This window comes from Falco biarmicus, chromosome 3, assembly GCF_023638135.1.
Source record: "Falco biarmicus isolate bFalBia1 chromosome 3, bFalBia1.pri, whole genome shotgun sequence".
Lineage (NCBI taxonomy): Eukaryota > Metazoa > Chordata > Aves > Falconiformes > Falconidae > Falco > Falco biarmicus.
In genome coordinates, this window is record NC_079290.1 from 103,870,442 (window position 1) to 103,887,039 (window position 16,598).

At 59.4% G+C, this 16,598-nt stretch overlaps 2 protein-coding genes across 2 annotated transcripts; both read left to right on the top strand.

Annotated features, from left to right (window-relative positions):
- The first annotated feature begins 8,899 nt into the window (after nt 1-8,899).
- Nucleotides 8,900-10,020, top strand: LOC130145954 (acrosin-like). The gene is made up of 2 exons (XM_056331516.1): nt 8,900-9,060; nt 9,154-10,020. Exons 1-2 carry the CDS (start codon nt 8,900-8,902, stop codon nt 9,707-9,709), a joined length of 717 nt encoding a protein of 238 aa, XP_056187491.1. The 3' UTR covers nt 9,710-10,020.
- A 4,594-nt stretch (nt 10,021-14,614) lies between these two features.
- Nucleotides 14,615-15,415, top strand: LOC130145541 (acrosin-like). The gene has a single exon (XM_056330423.1). The coding sequence runs from the start codon at nt 14,727-14,729 to the stop codon at nt 15,102-15,104; it is 378 nt and encodes a 125-aa protein (XP_056186398.1). The 5' UTR covers nt 14,615-14,726; the 3' UTR covers nt 15,105-15,415.
- The last annotated feature ends 1,183 nt before the right edge of the window (nt 15,416-16,598 follow it).

Below are 16,598 nucleotides of genomic sequence, written 5' to 3' on the forward strand. Positions count from 1 at the left end.
CTTTAGCCGGCTGCAGGAGCTCCTGCACTACCTAAGGGGAAAAACGGTGTGAGCAGCAGGACAAACGGCACGCAGGGCAGGCTGCAGTGTGCCACCACCGTTTCCTTTGGGGCAATGCCTGCCGATGCAAAGGCCACCTCAGCGTCAAAGGGCTGCTCTGCCCTGCGCCCGTGCCTCGGGACGCACACACCTGATGAGGCTGACCACGTGCTTGAAATAAAATGTTTCGGTGCTCACAGCAAACCAGGCTTCAGCTCAAGTCAGTCTCCTGTGCGAGGCAAGGACTTCCACGCCCGGCACCTGCCAAGCGAGGCAGGCTGCAGGCAGACAAGGCGGGCACAAAGGGAAAGAGTCCCTGCAAAGGGCTGAAAGTGGGCCTGCTCAGGGAGGAGGGGGAGGCTGCACTGGGGGAGGAAGGGAACACAGGTCATCACGGGCTGGAGGGCTTGGGGAAAGGAGCTGGAAACACAGAACGTCTTTGGCCAGCTCCTGGTGGGATCCCGCTGCGCTTGTGGATGAGCCACAAGTGACCTTGAAACTGGACTCTCGTGACCCAGGACAGACGCGTCTGGAAAGACCCAAGGGTTGCACTGAGGATTTGGGGAAGGAGCTTGCCTTCGAGCCCCACATATGCCAAAGACTTCATTTCCATCCTGTGTCGCGGTTTAACCCCAGCCGGCAACCAAACACTACCGGCAACCAAACGCCACGCAGCCACTTGCGCACTCCCCCCCCCCCCCCCCGGTGGGGTGGGGAGGAGAATCAGAAAGCAATGTAAAAGTGGAGGGTTGAGATAAGAACAATGTAATAATTTAAACAGAAGAAAGAGTGAAGAACAACAGTAACAATACCAAGAAGAAGAAGAATAACAACAATAACGATTAGGATGGAAAGGTGGGGGGAAAGGGTAAAATCAAAAGGAAGGGAGAAGGAAAAAAAGGAAATGATGCCCAGTACAACTGCTCACCACCCGCTGACCGATGCCCAGCCAGTCCCTGAGCAAGAATCCCCCCGCCAGCTAACCCTCCAAGTTTCTATACCAAGCATGACGTCCCACGGGATGGAATACCTCTGTGGCTGGTTCAGGTCAGCTGACCTGGCTGTGTGCCTTCCCAGTCTCTTGTGCCCCTCCAGCATTCTGGCTGGCAAGGCCCAAGAAACCAAAAAGGCCTTGACTTAGCAGAAACGCTAGGCAGCAACAACCGAAAACATCAGTGCGGCTACCAACGTTGTTCTCACATCATAGCCAAAACACAGCACTTCACTAGCTACGAAGAAGAAAGTTAACTCCATGCCAGCTGAAACCAGGACACGGGGCCATCTCCTACTCGGCATGTGCTGCACAGGTCTTTGTAGCCTTCTTGATTGGTGCTGACGTGCGGAATCAAACTCTACAACTCAAGGAGGGTTATCAAGCAGGTATGTTTATCGGGGCTCCGGCTGCAAGGGGGATCGCTCCTCCTCACTTGCACACCCAGGGCTTAAGTAAGCAGATCCCTATTACACAGAAGCATACATATTCATTAGATTCCCGAGAAAAGGCGGGGTTATTACCATTCGGTCCAGGAACTCAGTATCATAAGCCTCCTCACTCTGGCGCGGGTGCATTGACACCTGCTGGTCCTGGGCTGGGCTCTCTGGGAGGAAGGCTCGCACCCTTCCTCAGGATGTACTTTTCCCTTTGGCGCGCAGTGCTGAGAAGCCCACACCAGCAAGCGCAGAGCCAGGTTGTACTGGTTCTCTTCCCGGCTCGTACATCTTGCAGACAACATAGTTCTTGCTTACAACGTAGCTAGTCGATCGGTATCGACACGTGCAGACCGTAGTGTCCTTGTTAGTCAGTCTGTTAAACACAAGTGCTGAAGCACCAGTTGCAAGGTCTGCATATTTACCGAATGATTTTCAACTTGAACTATCTCAGTGCAGAGTCTTTACTTCTGAGCGTCATGGCCTGTGACCGCCTTGCTGCCATCCGAAAAGCCCTGCACACTGGGACCCTCCTAGGTGGCAGAGCTTGTGTCCACACGGCAGCAGCTGCCTTGGGCCAGGGGGTTGCTCAGCCCAGCAGCACCAGCAAGTGTGGAATTGAAACCGGGAGCGAAGCCGCTAAGACAAAACCAGTATCCTATGAAGTTGGAATCCTGGCTCGGACTGGAGCCTAGAAGTCATAATTGCCTAAAACAGGGGTTGTTGCAAAGCCACATGCCCAGGAGCAGCATGTAGTACAACATCTAAGGGCTGTTAATGAGATAGCGATTGACCAACACCCGGTGCTGCCTAATCCTCCCACTTTCTTAACAGCGACAGGGGATTCTAATGTCTGTTTTACAGCATTGGACTTCGAAGGCGCCTTTTTGGCGTTCTGATTGTATGTCGTCGGCCGTGCATAGCAGGTGCCACAGCTGCCCTCTGCAGTGTTGCTCCAGAAACACAATCCAACCCAGAGAGAGCAGGGACACGAAGCCTGCCAGAGGGCATTGCTGTGGCTGACATAGCCAGTGAGGACTGTGCTGCGTGTGCCTTCCCCTGTGCTGCGTGCAGGAAGGTTGGCACTGCTGGGCTAGGCTTGGCTTATTTGGCTTGCCCGTCACTGCTTGCCTGCCATGACCATCAAGAGAGTGTCTCTTCAAGAGCCAAGCATGCGCGTGCTGCCTCTAGTGGTTGCGTTCTCTGTTGTGTGTCTCTTTATTGGGCAGGAGCAGGTGGCAAAGGGCTGCCGAGAGCAGGGCGGCAGTGACCTTCGCAAAGAGGTAGCGCCGCCACGCTTGGTTTTTCCTGTGAGCTGTTAGCAGGCAGAGCCGGGAGCCAGGCGCTGCTGCCTGCCACGGGGCCTGCCCACCCTCATCGCGCAAAGGGAGCATTCCACGGGGCTCTGTGGGGGCTGTGCGATCCCAGCTCCTGCCTCCCGTCCTGCTTGGAACCCCTCCTGTTGCCCCCCTCCCCGCAGAGGCCACCACGCCCAGCCCCGTGGCAACCAGCCACTCTGTGACATCACCCCCGGGGCCAAGGGCATCCTGGGCACCGCGAGTTCGGGGGGCAGTATGTTGGCGGCTGCACTGGCGGTGACAAGCCCTCCTCCTTGCAGCTGCCACGTGTCACTGGCAGGGATGGATTTGCTGCGCCTCCTCCTCATCCTGCTGGCCATGTGCTGTCCTGCGTACGGCACATGGGACAGCTGTGGGTAAGTGGCCCGAGGCTCTGGGAGGGAGCTTGGGCAAGCCCTTGTGGGCTTGGCTGGAGGGCAGCCAGTGTGGGAGGCTCATTTCCTTGCCAGCACGCAGGCTGTTGGCAGTACTCACCTACGGGGCTAAAGCAGAAAGAGGCAGGGTGTGGACACACACGTGCCCCACAGGCTTCCCCAGCCCTGCTGGCCAGGCAGCGCCTTGTGGGGAGGGAAGACGGCTGACCGTGAGCCGTAGGGGCGCCAGCCATCCAGCAGGACACTAAGGAGTTTCTCTTTACAGAGGGACCTGCGGGCTCCGGCCCATGGCTTTTCAGTACGGCATGTCGCGCGTCGTGGGTGGCACAGATGCCCAGGCAGGGGCCTGGCCCTGGATCGTCAGCATCCAGAATCCCTGGCAAGCGGGCACGGGTCATACCTGCGGAGGCTCCCTCATCAGCGCACAGTGGGTCCTGACAGCAGCCCACTGCTTCATCGAGGCCAGGTAAGGCGCCACCGGGAACGCGCATAGCCCCACAACACTAGCGCTTGCCCCGTGCGCAGCAGCACGGGCTACTCCCGCCCCGTTTCCTCGCAGGACACCCAGGGCCTGGGTGCTCCTGGAGCCTAAGGCACGCGAGGCCAGTCACACCCTCCCGAGCGCTGCTCTCCTCTCTCCCTCGTCAAGCGGAAGGCAGGGCAACGGCTGGGCTGCTGCAGCACGTGGCTGTGCTCCCTCTGAGTCCTCTCCCCATTTGCCTTCCAGCTACATCACCATGTGGCGCGTGGTGATCGGTGCCACCCGGCTGACTCAGCTGGGCCCTGAGGCCCAGGTGCGCAACATCAAGCGGCTGCTCCTTCACCAAGGCTACAGTAACATCACGCAGAGGAACGACATTGCCTTGCTGGAGCTGGACCAGCCTGTGCAGTGCAACGCCTACGTTCAGCTTGCCTGCGTGCCCGATGCCTCGCTGAGAGTCTCGCAGCTGAAAAACTGCTACATCAGCGGCTGGGGTGCCACGACTGCAAGATGTGAGTACCGCGGAAGTACTCGTGTGCCGAGCGCAAGCTTGGCACGCTCGGGGCCATTGCTTGGGCTTCCTGACAGCAGAGGCCAGAGCCCGAGTCAGCCTGCGGGGACGTATGCCTCTTGAGAGATGGGCCTGAGCCCTTTCCCCAGAGCAAGGCGGAAGGCAAATGCCGCTATAACGCCTCTCAGGATGCAAAGCCAAGCGCGGGCGAGGCAAGGGATTCCGCCAGGCAGGGGAGGAGAAGTGCCAGTGAGCTGCTGCTTGCTAATTCCTTCCTGTGCTCACAGCTGGACGATCAACGGATGTGCTGCAGGAGGCCCAGGTCCGCCTCATTGATGTCAACGTCTGTAACAGCAGCCGGTGGTACAGAGGGGCCATCCACACGCACAACGTCTGTGCTGGCTATCCGCAGGGCGGCATTGACACCTGCCAGGTAGGAGCGTGCTACGAGCCAAGCCCCGTAGCACAGGCAGCCCCGCCACACGCAACTACGCCAACATGGCCCGGCATGTGCTTGGCCTGGCCAGTGCCCCTCCCACTTCAGGTCCCCACCGCCGGGGGGGCTTATACCCCCTTCCCCATCGGCAGGCCCCTGCCCAGTGCCCCTCTTGTCCCAGAGGCATGGCACTCTGCCCAGAAAGCCCTCCTAGTGTTCCTGGCAGCCCACGGCTCCCCATCCCAAGCCTGCCACAGCTCTCTTCCACACACCCACCATCACCGTGCAGTGAGGAGAGCCAGCCCCACCTTACAAGCCCACCACCCCTTCCCAGGCAAGGCTCGCTCGACACAGCCTCGCTCTGCAGGGAACACAGCTCCGGCAGGTGCCGTCAGAGAGAAGGAGCCAACCCCCGTGCTGACGGTGGCCACCCAACAACCCCTTTGTCCTCTCTCCTCCTCTGCAGGGGGACAGCGGTGGGCCTCTCGTGTGCCAAGACAGCAGTGCAGACTACTTCTGGCTTGTTGGTGTCACCAGCTGGGGGAGAGGCTGTGCCCGAGCCAGGCAGCCCGGAGTCTACACCTCCACTCAGCACTTCTACGACTGGATCCTGCTACAGATGGGCCTGCGCCCAGCAGTGAGGGCTACTCCAACAGCACGCGCTTGGAGTCATTTTGTCACCACCTCAAGCCCCGTTCCGAGGCCAAGGCCCACAGCAGCGCAGTCGGGCGGCTCCTGCCCGTTTCCAGTCCAGAAGCTGCTGGACTTCTTTAGCCAGCTGCAGGAGCTCCTGCACTACCTAAGGGGAAAAACGGTGTGAGCAGCAGGACAAACGGCACGCAGGGCAGGCTGCAGTGTGCCACCACCGTTTCCTTTGGGGCAATGCCTGCCGATGCAAAGGCCACCTCAGCGTCAAAGGGCTGCTCTGCCCTGCGCCCGTGCCTCGGGACGCACACACCTGATGAGGCTGACCACGTGCTTGAAATAAAATGTTTCGGTGCTCACAGCAAACCAGGCTTCAGCTCAAGTCAGTCTCCTGTGCGAGGCAAGGACTTCCACGCCCGGCACCTGCCAAGCGAGGCAGGCTGCAGGCAGACAAGGCGGGCACAAAGGGAAAGAGTCCCTGCAAAGGGCTGAAAGTGGGCCTGCTCAGGGAGGAGGGGGAGGCTGCACTGGGGGAGGAAGGGAACACAGGTCATCACGGGCTGGAGGGCTTGGGGAAAGGAGCTGGAAACACAGAACGTCTTTGGCCAGCTCCTGGTGGGATCCCGCTGCGCTTGTGGATGAGCCACAAGTGACCTTGAAACTGGACTCTCGTGACCCAGGACAGACGCGTCTGGAAAGACCCAAGGGTTGCACTGAGGATTTGGGGAAGGAGCTTGCCTTCGAGCCCCACATATGCCAAAGACTTCATTTCCATCCTGTGTCGCGGTTTAACCCCAGCCGGCAACCAAACACTACCGGCAACCAAACGCCACGCAGCCACTTGCGCACTCCCCCCCCCCCCCCCCGGTGGGGTGGGGAGGAGAATCAGAAAGCAATGTAAAAGTGGAGGGTTGAGATAAGAACAATGTAATAATTTAAACAGAAGAAAGAGTGAAGAACAACAGTAACAATACCAAGAAGAAGAAGAATAACAACAATAACGATTAGGATGGAAAGGTGGGGGGAAAGGGTAAAATCAAAAGGAAGGGAGAAGGAAAAAAAGGAAATGATGCCCAGTACAACTGCTCACCACCCGCTGACCGATGCCCAGCCAGTCCCTGAGCAAGAATCCCCCCGCCAGCTAACCCTCCAAGTTTCTATACCAAGCATGACGTCCCACGGGATGGAATACCTCTGTGGCTGGTTCAGGTCAGCTGACCTGGCTGTGTGCCTTCCCAGTCTCTTGTGCCCCTCCAGCATTCTGGCTGGCAAGGCCCAAGAAACCAAAAAGGCCTTGACTTAGCAGAAACGCTAGGCAGCAACAACCGAAAACATCAGTGCGGCTACCAACATTGTTCTCACATCATAGCCAAAACACAGCACTTCACTAGCTACGAAGAAGAAAGTTAACTCCATGCCAGCTGAAACCAGGACACGGGGCCATCTCCTACTCGGCATGTGCTGCACAGGTCTTTGTAGCCTTCTTGATTGGTGCTGACGTGCGGAATCAAACTCTACAACTCAAGGAGGGTTATCAAGCAGGTATGTTTATCGGGGCTCCGGCTGCAAGGGGGATCGCTCCTCCTCACTTGCACACCCAGGGCTTAAGTAAGCAGATCCCTATTACACAGAAGCATACATATTCATTAGATTCCCGAGAAAAGGCGGGGTTATTACCATTCGGTCCAGGAACTCGGTATCATAAGCCTCCTCACTCTGGCGCGGGTGCATTGACACCTGCTGGTCCTGGGCTGGGCTCTCTGGGAGGAAGGCTCGCACCCTTCCTCAGGATGTACTTTTCCCTTTGGCGCGCAGTGCTGAGGAGTCCACACCAGCAAGCGCAGAGCCAGGTTGTACTGGTTCTCTTCCCGGCTCGTACATCTTGCAGACAACATAGTTCTTGCTGACAACGTAGCTAGTCGATCGGTATCGACACGTGCAGACCGTAGTGTCCTTGTTAGTCAGTCTGTTAAACACAAGTGCTGAAGCACCAGTTGCAAGGTCTGCATATTTACCGAATGATTTTCAGCTTGAACTATCTCCGTGCAGAGTCTTTACTTCTGAGCGTCATGGCCTGTGACCGCCTTGCTGCCATCCGAAAAGCCCTGCACACTGGGACCCTCCTAGGTGGCAGAGCTTGTGTCCACACGGCAGCAGCTGCCTTGGGCCAGGGGGTTGCTCAGCCCAGCAGCACCAGCAAGTGTGGAATTGAAACCGGGAGCGAAGCCGCTAAGACAAAACCAGTATCCTATGAAGTTGGAATCCTGGCTCGGACTGGAGCCTAGAAGTCATAATTGCCTAAAACAGGGGTTGTTGCAAAGCCACATGCCCAGGAGCAGCATGTAGTACAACATCTAAGGGCTGTTAATGAGATAGCGATTGACCAACACCCGGTGCTGCCTAATCCTCCCACTTTCTTAACAGCGACAGGGGATTCTAATGTCTGTTTTACAGCATTGGACTTCGAAGGCGCCTTTTTGGCGTTCTGATTGTATGTCGTCGGCCGTGCATAGCAGGTGCCACAGCTGCCCTCTGCAGTGTTGCTCCAGAAACACAATCCAACCCAGAGAGAGCAGGGACACGAAGCCTGCCAGAGGGCATTGCTGTGGCTGACATAGCCAGTGAGGACTGTGCTGCGTGTGCCTTTCCCTGTGCTGCGTGCAGGAAGGTTGGCACTGCTGGGCTAGGCTTGGCTTATTTGGCTTGCCCGTCACTGCTTGCCTGCCACGACCATCAAGAGAGTGTCTCTTCAAGAGCCAAGCATGCGCGTGCTGCCTCTAGTGGTTGCGTTCTCTGTTGTGTGTCTCTTTATTGGGCAGGAGCAGGTGGCAAAGGGCTGCCGAGAGCAGGGCGGCAGTGACCTTCGCAAAGAGGTAGCGCCGCCACGCTTGGTTTTTCCTGTGAGCTGTTAGCAGGCAGAGCCGGGAGCCAGGCGCTGCTGCCTGCCACGGGGCCTGCCCACCCTCATCGCGCAAAGGGAGCATTCCACGGGGCTCTGTGGGGGCTGTGCGATCCCAGCTCCTGCCTCCCGTCCTGCTTGGAACCCCTCCTGTTGCCCCCCTCCCCGCAGAGGCCACCACGCCCAGCCCCGTGGCAACCAGCCACTCTGTGACATCACCCCCGGGGCCAAGGGCATCCTGGGCACCGCGAGTTCGGGGGGCAGTATGTTGGCGGCTGCACTGGCGGTGACAAGCCCTCCTCCTTGCAGCTGCCACGTGTCACTGGCAGGGATGGATTTGCTGCGCCTCCTCCTCATCCTGCTGGCCATGTGCTGTCCTGCGTACGGCACATGGGACAGCTGTGGGTAAGTGGCCCGAGGCTCTGGGAGGGAGCTTGGGCAAGCCCTTGTGGGCTTGGCTGGAGGGCAGCCAGTGTGGGAGGCTCATTTCCTTGCCAGCACGCAGGCTGTTGGCAGTACTCACCTACGGGGCTAAAGCAGAAAGAGGCAGGGTGTGGACACACACGTGCCCCACAGGCTTCCCCAGCCCTGCTGGCCAGGCAGCGCCTTGTGGGGAGGGAAGACGGCTGACCGTGAGCCGTAGGGGCGCCAGCCATCCAGCAGGACACTAAGGAGTTTCTCTTTACAGAGGGACCTGCGGGCTCCGGCCCATGGCTTTTCAGTACGGCATGTCGCGCGTCGTGGGTGGCACAGATGCCCAGGCAGGGGCCTGGCCCTGGATCGTCAGCATCCAGAATCCCTGGCAAGCGGGCACGGGTCATACCTGCGGAGGCTCCCTCATCAGCGCACAGTGGGTCCTGACAGCAGCCCACTGCTTCATCGAGGCCAGGTAAGGCGCCACCGGGAACGCGCATAGCCCCACAACACTAGCGCTTGCCCCGTGCGCAGCAGCACGGGCTACTCCCGCCCCGTTTCCTCGCAGGACACCCAGGGCCTGGGTGCTCCTGGAGCCTAAGGCACGCGAGGCCAGTCACACCCTCCCGAGCGCTGCTCTCCTCTCTCCCTCGTCAAGCGGAAGGCAGGGCAACGGCTGGGCTGCTGCAGCACGTGGCTGTGCTCCCTCTGAGTCCTCTCCCCATTTGCCTTCCAGCTACATCACCATGTGGCGCGTGGTGATCGGTGCCACCCGGCTGACTCAGCTGGGCCCTGAGGCCCAGGTGCGCAACATCAAGCGGCTGCTCCTTCACCAAGGCTACAGTAACATCACGCAGAGGAACGACATTGCCTTGCTGGAGCTGGACCAGCCTGTGCAGTGCAACGCCTACGTTCAGCTTGCCTGCGTGCCCGATGCCTCGCTGAGAGTCTCGCAGCTGAAAAACTGCTACATCAGCGGCTGGGGTGCCACGACTGCAAGATGTGAGTACCGCGGAAGTACTCGTGTGCCGAGCGCAAGCTTGGCACGCTCGGGGCCATTGCTTGGGCTTCCTGACAGCAGAGGCCAGAGCCCGAGTCAGCCTGCGGGGACGTATGCCTCTTGAGAGATGGGCCTGAGCCCTTTCCCCAGAGCAAGGCGGAAGGCAAATGCCGCTATAACGCCTCTCAGGATGCAAAGCCAAGCGCGGGCGAGGCAAGGGATTCCGCCAGGCAGGGGAGGAGAAGTGCCAGTGAGCTGCTGCTTGCTAATTCCTTCCTGTGCTCACAGCTGGACGATCAACGGATGTGCTGCAGGAGGCCCAGGTCCGCCTCATTGATGTCAACGTCTGTAACAGCAGCCGGTGGTACAGAGGGGCCATCCACACGCACAACGTCTGTGCTGGCTATCCGCAGGGCGGCATTGACACCTGCCAGGTAGGAGCGTGCTACGAGCCAAGCCCCGTAGCACAGGCAGCCCCGCCACACGCAACTACGCCAACATGGCCCGGCATGTGCTTGGCCTGGCCAGTGCCCCTCCCACTTCAGGTCCCCACCGCCGGGGGGGCTTATACCCCCTTCCCCATCGGCAGGCCCCTGCCCAGTGCCCCTCTTGTCCCAGAGGCATGGCACTCTGCCCAGAAAGCCCTCCTAGTGTTCCTGGCAGCCCACGGCTCCCCATCCCAAGCCTGCCACAGCTCTCTTCCACACACCCACCATCACCGTGCAGTGAGGAGAGCCAGCCCCACCTTACAAGCCCACCACCCCTTCCCAGGCAAGGCTCGCTCGACACAGCCTCGCTCTGCAGGGAACACAGCTCCGGCAGGTGCCGTCAGAGAGAAGGAGCCAACCCCCGTGCTGACGGTGGCCACCCAACAACCCCTTTGTCCTCTCTCCTCCTCTGCAGGGGGACAGCGGTGGGCCTCTCGTGTGCCAAGACAGCAGTGCAGACTACTTCTGGCTTGTTGGTGTCACCAGCTGGGGGAGAGGCTGTGCCCGAGCCAGGCAGCCCGGAGTCTACACCTCCACTCAGCACTTCTACGACTGGATCCTGCTACAGATGGGCCTGCGCCCAGCAGTGAGGGCTACTCCAACAGCACGCGCTTGGAGTCATTTTGTCACCACCTCAAGCCCCGTTCCGAGGCCAAGGCCCACAGCAGCGCAGTCGGGCGGCTCCTGCCCGTTTCCAGTCCAGAAGCTGCTGGACTTCTTTAGCCAGCTGCAGGAGCTCCTGCACTACCTAAGGGGAAAAACGGTGTGAGCAGCAGGACAAACGGCACGCAGGGCAGGCTGCAGTGTGCCACCACCGTTTCCTTTGGGGCAATGCCTGCCGATGCAAAGGCCACCTCAGCGTCAAAGGGCTGCTCTGCCCTGCGCCCGTGCCTCGGGACGCACACACCTGATGAGGCTGACCACGTGCTTGAAATAAAATGTTTCGGTGCTCACAGCAAACCAGGCTTCAGCTCAAGTCAGTCTCCTGTGCGAGGCAAGGACTTCCACGCCCGGCACCTGCCAAGCGAGGCAGGCTGCAGGCAGACAAGGCGGGCACAAAGGGAAAGAGTCCCTGCAAAGGGCTGAAAGTGGGCCTGCTCAGGGAGGAGGGGGAGGCTGCACTGGGGGAGGAAGGGAACACAGGTCATCACGGGCTGGAGGGCTTGGGGAAAGGAGCTGGAAACACAGAACGTCTTTGGCCAGCTCCTGGTGGGATCCCGCTGCGCTTGTGGATGAGCCACAAGTGACCTTGAAACTGGACTCTCGTGACCCAGGACAGACGCGTCTGGAAAGACCCAAGGGTTGCACTGAGGATTTGGGGAAGGAGCTTGCCTTCGAGCCCCACATATGCCAAAGACTTCATTTCCATCCTGTGTCGCGGTTTAACCCCAGCCGGCAACCAAACACTACCGGCAACCAAACGCCACGCAGCCACTTGCGCACTCCCCCCCCCCCCCCCCGGTGGGGTGGGGAGGAGAATCAGAAAGCAATGTAAAAGTGGAGGGTTGAGATAAGAACAATGTAATAATTTAAACAGAAGAAAGAGTGAAGAACAACAGTAACAATACCAAGAAGAAGAAGAATAACAACAATAACGATTAGGATGGAAAGGTGGGGGGAAAGGGTAAAATCAAAAGGAAGGGAGAAGGAAAAAAAGGAAATGATGCCCAGTACAACTGCTCACCACCCGCTGACCGATGCCCAGCCAGTCCCTGAGCAAGAATCCCCCCGCCAGCTAACCCTCCAAGTTTCTATACCAAGCATGACGTCCCACGGGATGGAATACCTCTGTGGCTGGTTCAGGTCAGCTGACCTGGCTGTGTGCCTTCCCAGTCTCTTGTGCCCCTCCAGCATTCTGGCTGGCAAGGCCCAAGAAACCAAAAAGGCCTTGACTTAGCAGAAACGCTAGGCAGCAACAACCGAAAACATCAGTGCGGCTACCAACATTGTTCTCACATCATAGCCAAAACACAGCACTTCACTAGCTACGAAGAAGAAAGTTAACTCCATGCCAGCTGAAACCAGGACACGGGGCCATCTCCTACTCGGCATGTGCTGCACAGGTCTTTGTAGCCTTCTTGATTGGTGCTGACGTGCGGAATCAAACTCTACAACTCAAGGAGGGTTATCAAGCAGGTATGTTTATCGGGGCTCCGGCTGCAAGGGGGATCGCTCCTCCTCACTTGCACACCCAGGGCTTAAGTAAGCAGATCCCTATTACACAGAAGCATACATATTCATTAGATTCCCGAGAAAAGGCGGGGTTATTACCATTCGGTCCAGGAACTCGGTATCATAAGCCTCCTCACTCTGGCGCGGGTGCATTGACACCTGCTGGTCCTGGGCTGGGCTCTCTGGGAGGAAGGCTCGCACCCTTCCTCAGGATGTACTTTTCCCTTTGGCGCGCAGTGCTGAGGAGTCCACACCAGCAAGCGCAGAGCCAGGTTGTACTGGTTCTCTTCCCGGCTCGTACATCTTGCAGACAACATAGTTCTTGCTGACAACGTAGCTAGTCGATCGGTATCGACACGTGCAGACCGTAGTGTCCTTGTTAGTCAGTCTGTTAAACACAAGTGCTGAAGCACCAGTTGCAAGGTCTGCATATTTACCGAATGATTTTCAGCTTGAACTATCTCCGTGCAGAGTCTTTACTTCTGAGCGTCATGGCCTGTGACCGCCTTGCTGCCATCCGAAAAGCCCTGCACACTGGGACCCTCCTAGGTGGCAGAGCTTGTGTCCACACGGCAGCAGCTGCCTTGGGCCAGGGGGTTGCTCAGCCCAGCAGCACCAGCAAGTGTGGAATTGAAACCGGGAGCGAAGCCGCTAAGACAAAACCAGTATCCTATGAAGTTGGAATCCTGGCTCGGACTGGAGCCTAGAAGTCATAATTGCCTAAAACAGGGGTTGTTGCAAAGCCACATGCCCAGGAGCAGCATGTAGTACAACATCTAAGGGCTGTTAATGAGATAGCGATTGACCAACACCCGGTGCTGCCTAATCCTCCCACTTTCTTAACAGCGACAGGGGATTCTAATGTCTGTTTTACAGCATTGGACTTCGAAGGCGCCTTTTTGGCGTTCTGATTGTATGTCGTCGGCCGTGCATAGCAGGTGCCACAGCTGCCCTCTGCAGTGTTGCTCCAGAAACACAATCCAACCCAGAGAGAGCAGGGACACGAAGCCTGCCAGAGGGCATTGCTGTGGCTGACATAGCCAGTGAGGACTGTGCTGCGTGTGCCTTTCCCTGTGCTGCGTGCAGGAAGGTTGGCACTGCTGGGCTAGGCTTGGCTTATTTGGCTTGCCCGTCACTGCTTGCCTGCCACGACCATCAAGAGAGTGTCTCTTCAAGAGCCAAGCATGCGCGTGCTGCCTCTAGTGGTTGCGTTCTCTGTTGTGTGTCTCTTTATTGGGCAGGAGCAGGTGGCAAAGGGCTGCCGAGAGCAGGGCGGCAGTGACCTTCGCAAAGAGGTAGCGCCGCCACGCTTGGTTTTTCCTGTGAGCTGTTAGCAGGCAGAGCCGGGAGCCAGGCGCTGCTGCCTGCCACGGGGCCTGCCCACCCTCATCGCGCAAAGGGAGCATTCCACGGGGCTCTGTGGGGGCTGTGCGATCCCAGCTCCTGCCTCCCGTCCTGCTTGGAACCCCTCCTGTTGCCCCCCTCCCCGCAGAGGCCACCACGCCCAGCCCCGTGGCAACCAGCCACTCTGTGACATCACCCCCGGGGCCAAGGGCATCCTGGGCACCGCGAGTTCGGGGGGCAGTATGTTGGCGGCTGCACTGGCGGTGACAAGCCCTCCTCCTTGCAGCTGCCACGTGTCACTGGCAGGGATGGATTTGCTGCGCCTCCTCCTCATCCTGCTGGCCATGTGCTGTCCTGCGTACGGCACATGGGACAGCTGTGGGTAAGTGGCCCGAGGCTCTGGGAGGGAGCTTGGGCAAGCCCTTGTGGGCTTGGCTGGAGGGCAGCCAGTGTGGGAGGCTCATTTCCTTGCCAGCACGCAGGCTGTTGGCAGTACTCACCTACGGGGCTAAAGCAGAAAGAGGCAGGGTGTGGACACACACGTGCCCCACAGGCTTCCCCAGCCCTGCTGGCCAGGCAGCGCCTTGTGGGGAGGGAAGACGGCTGACCGTGAGCCGTAGGGGCGCCAGCCATCCAGCAGGACACTAAGGAGTTTCTCTTTACAGAGGGACCTGCGGGCTCCGGCCCATGGCTTTTCAGTACGGCATGTCGCGCGTCGTGGGTGGCACAGATGCCCAGGCAGGGGCCTGGCCCTGGATCGTCAGCATCCAGAATCCCTGGCAAGCGGGCACGGGTCATACCTGCGGAGGCTCCCTCATCAGCGCACAGTGGGTCCTGACAGCAGCCCACTGCTTCATCGAGGCCAGGTAAGGCGCCACCGGGAACGCGCATAGCCCCACAACACTAGCGCTTGCCCCGTGCGCAGCAGCACGGGCTACTCCCGCCCCGTTTCCTCGCAGGACACCCAGGGCCTGGGTGCTCCTGGAGCCTAAGGCACGCGAGGCCAGTCACACCCTCCCGAGCGCTGCTCTCCTCTCTCCCTCGTCAAGCGGAAGGCAGGGCAACGGCTGGGCTGCTGCAGCACGTGGCTGTGCTCCCTCTGAGTCCTCTCCCCATTTGCCTTCCAGCTACATCACCATGTGGCGCGTGGTGATCGGTGCCACCCGGCTGACTCAGCTGGGCCCTGAGGCCCAGGTGCGCAACATCAAGCGGCTGCTCCTTCACCAAGGCTACAGTAACATCACGCAGAGGAACGACATTGCCTTGCTGGAGCTGGACCAGCCTGTGCAGTGCAACGCCTACGTTCAGCTTGCCTGCGTGCCCGATGCCTCGCTGAGAGTCTCGCAGCTGAAAAACTGCTACATCAGCGGCTGGGGTGCCACGACTGCAAGATGTGAGTACCGCGGAAGTACTCGTGTGCCGAGCGCAAGCTTGGCACGCTCGGGGCCATTGCTTGGGCTTCCTGACAGCAGAGGCCAGAGCCCGAGTCAGCCTGCGGGGACGTATGCCTCTTGAGAGATGGGCCTGAGCCCTTTCCCCAGAGCAAGGCGGAAGGCAAATGCCGCTATAACGCCTCTCAGGATGCAAAGCCAAGCGCGGGCGAGGCAAGGGATTCCGCCAGGCAGGGGAGGAGAAGTGCCAGTGAGCTGCTGCTTGCTAATTCCTTCCTGTGCTCACAGCTGGACGATCAACGGATGTGCTGCAGGAGGCCCAGGTCCGCCTCATTGATGTCAACGTCTGTAACAGCAGCCGGTGGTACAGAGGGGCCATCCACACGCACAACGTCTGTGCTGGCTATCCGCAGGGCGGCATTGACACCTGCCAGGTAGGAGCGTGCTACGAGCCAAGCCCCGTAGCACAGGCAGCCCCGCCACACGCAACTACGCCAACATGGCCCGGCATGTGCTTGGCCTGGCCAGTGCCCCTCCCACTTCAGGTCCCCACCGCCGGGGGGGCTTATACCCCCTTCCCCATCGGCAGGCCCCTGCCCAGTGCCCCTCTTGTCCCAGAGGCATGGCACTCTGCCCAGAAAGCCCTCCTAGTGTTCCTGGCAGCCCACAGCTCCCCATCCCAAGCCTGCCACAGCTCTCTTCCACACACCCACCATCACCGTGCAGTGAGGAGAGCCAGCCCCACCTTACAAGCCCACCACCCCTTCCCAGGCAAGGCTCGCTCGACACAGCCTCGCTCTGCAGGGAACACAGCTCCGGCAGGTGCCGTCAGAGAGAAGGAGCCAACCCCCGTGCTGACGGTGGCCACCCAACAACCCCTTTGTCCTCTCTCCTCCTCTGCAGGGGGACAGCGGTGGGCCTCTCGTGTGCCAAGACAGCAGTGCAGACTACTTCTGGCTTGTTGGTGTCACCAGCTGGGGGAGAGGCTGTGCCCGAGCCAGGCAGCCCGGAGTCTACACCTCCACTCAGCACTTCTACGACTGGATCCTGCTACAGATGGGCCTGCGCCCAGCAGTGAGGGCTACTCCAACAGCACGCGCTTGGAGTCATTTTGTCACCACCTCAAGCCCCGTTCCGAGGCCAAGGCCCACAGCAGCGCAGTCGGGCAGCTCCTGCCCGTTTCCAGTCCAGAAGCTGCTGGACTTCTTTAGCCGGCTGCAGGAGCTCCTGCACTACCTAAGGGGAAAAACGGTGTGAGCAGCAGGACAAACGGCACGCAGGGCAGGCTGCAGTGTGCCACCACCGTTTCCTTTGGGGCAATGCCTGCCGATGCAAAGGCCACCTCAGCGTCAAAGGGCTGCTCCTCCCTGCGCCCGTGCCTCGGGACGCACACACCTGATGAGGCTGACCACGTGCTTGAAATAAAATGTTTCGGTGCTCACAGCAAACCAGGCTTCAGCTCAAGTCAGTCTCCTGTGCGAGGCAAGGACTTCCACGCCCGGCACCTGCCAAGCGAGGCAGGCTGCAGGCAGACAAGGCGGGCACAAAGGGAAAGAGTCCCTGCAAAGGGCTGAAAGTGGGCCTGCTCAGGGAGGAGGGGGAGGCTGCACTGGGGGAG

Bases quoted from the DNA above. Each gene is read 5' to 3' on its own strand.
- LOC130145541 (XM_056330423.1), top strand. From the start codon at position 14,727: ATGTGGCGCGTGGTGATCGGTGCCACCCGGCTGACTCAGCTGGGCCCT.
- LOC130145954 (XM_056331516.1), top strand. From the start codon at position 8,900: ATGTCGCGCGTCGTGGGTGGCACAGATGCCCAGGCAGGGGCCTGGCCC. The intron at 9,061-9,153 runs GTAAGGCGCCAC...GTTTCCTCGCAG, and splicing joins CACTGCTTCATCGAGGCCAG to GACACCCAGGGCCTGGGTGC.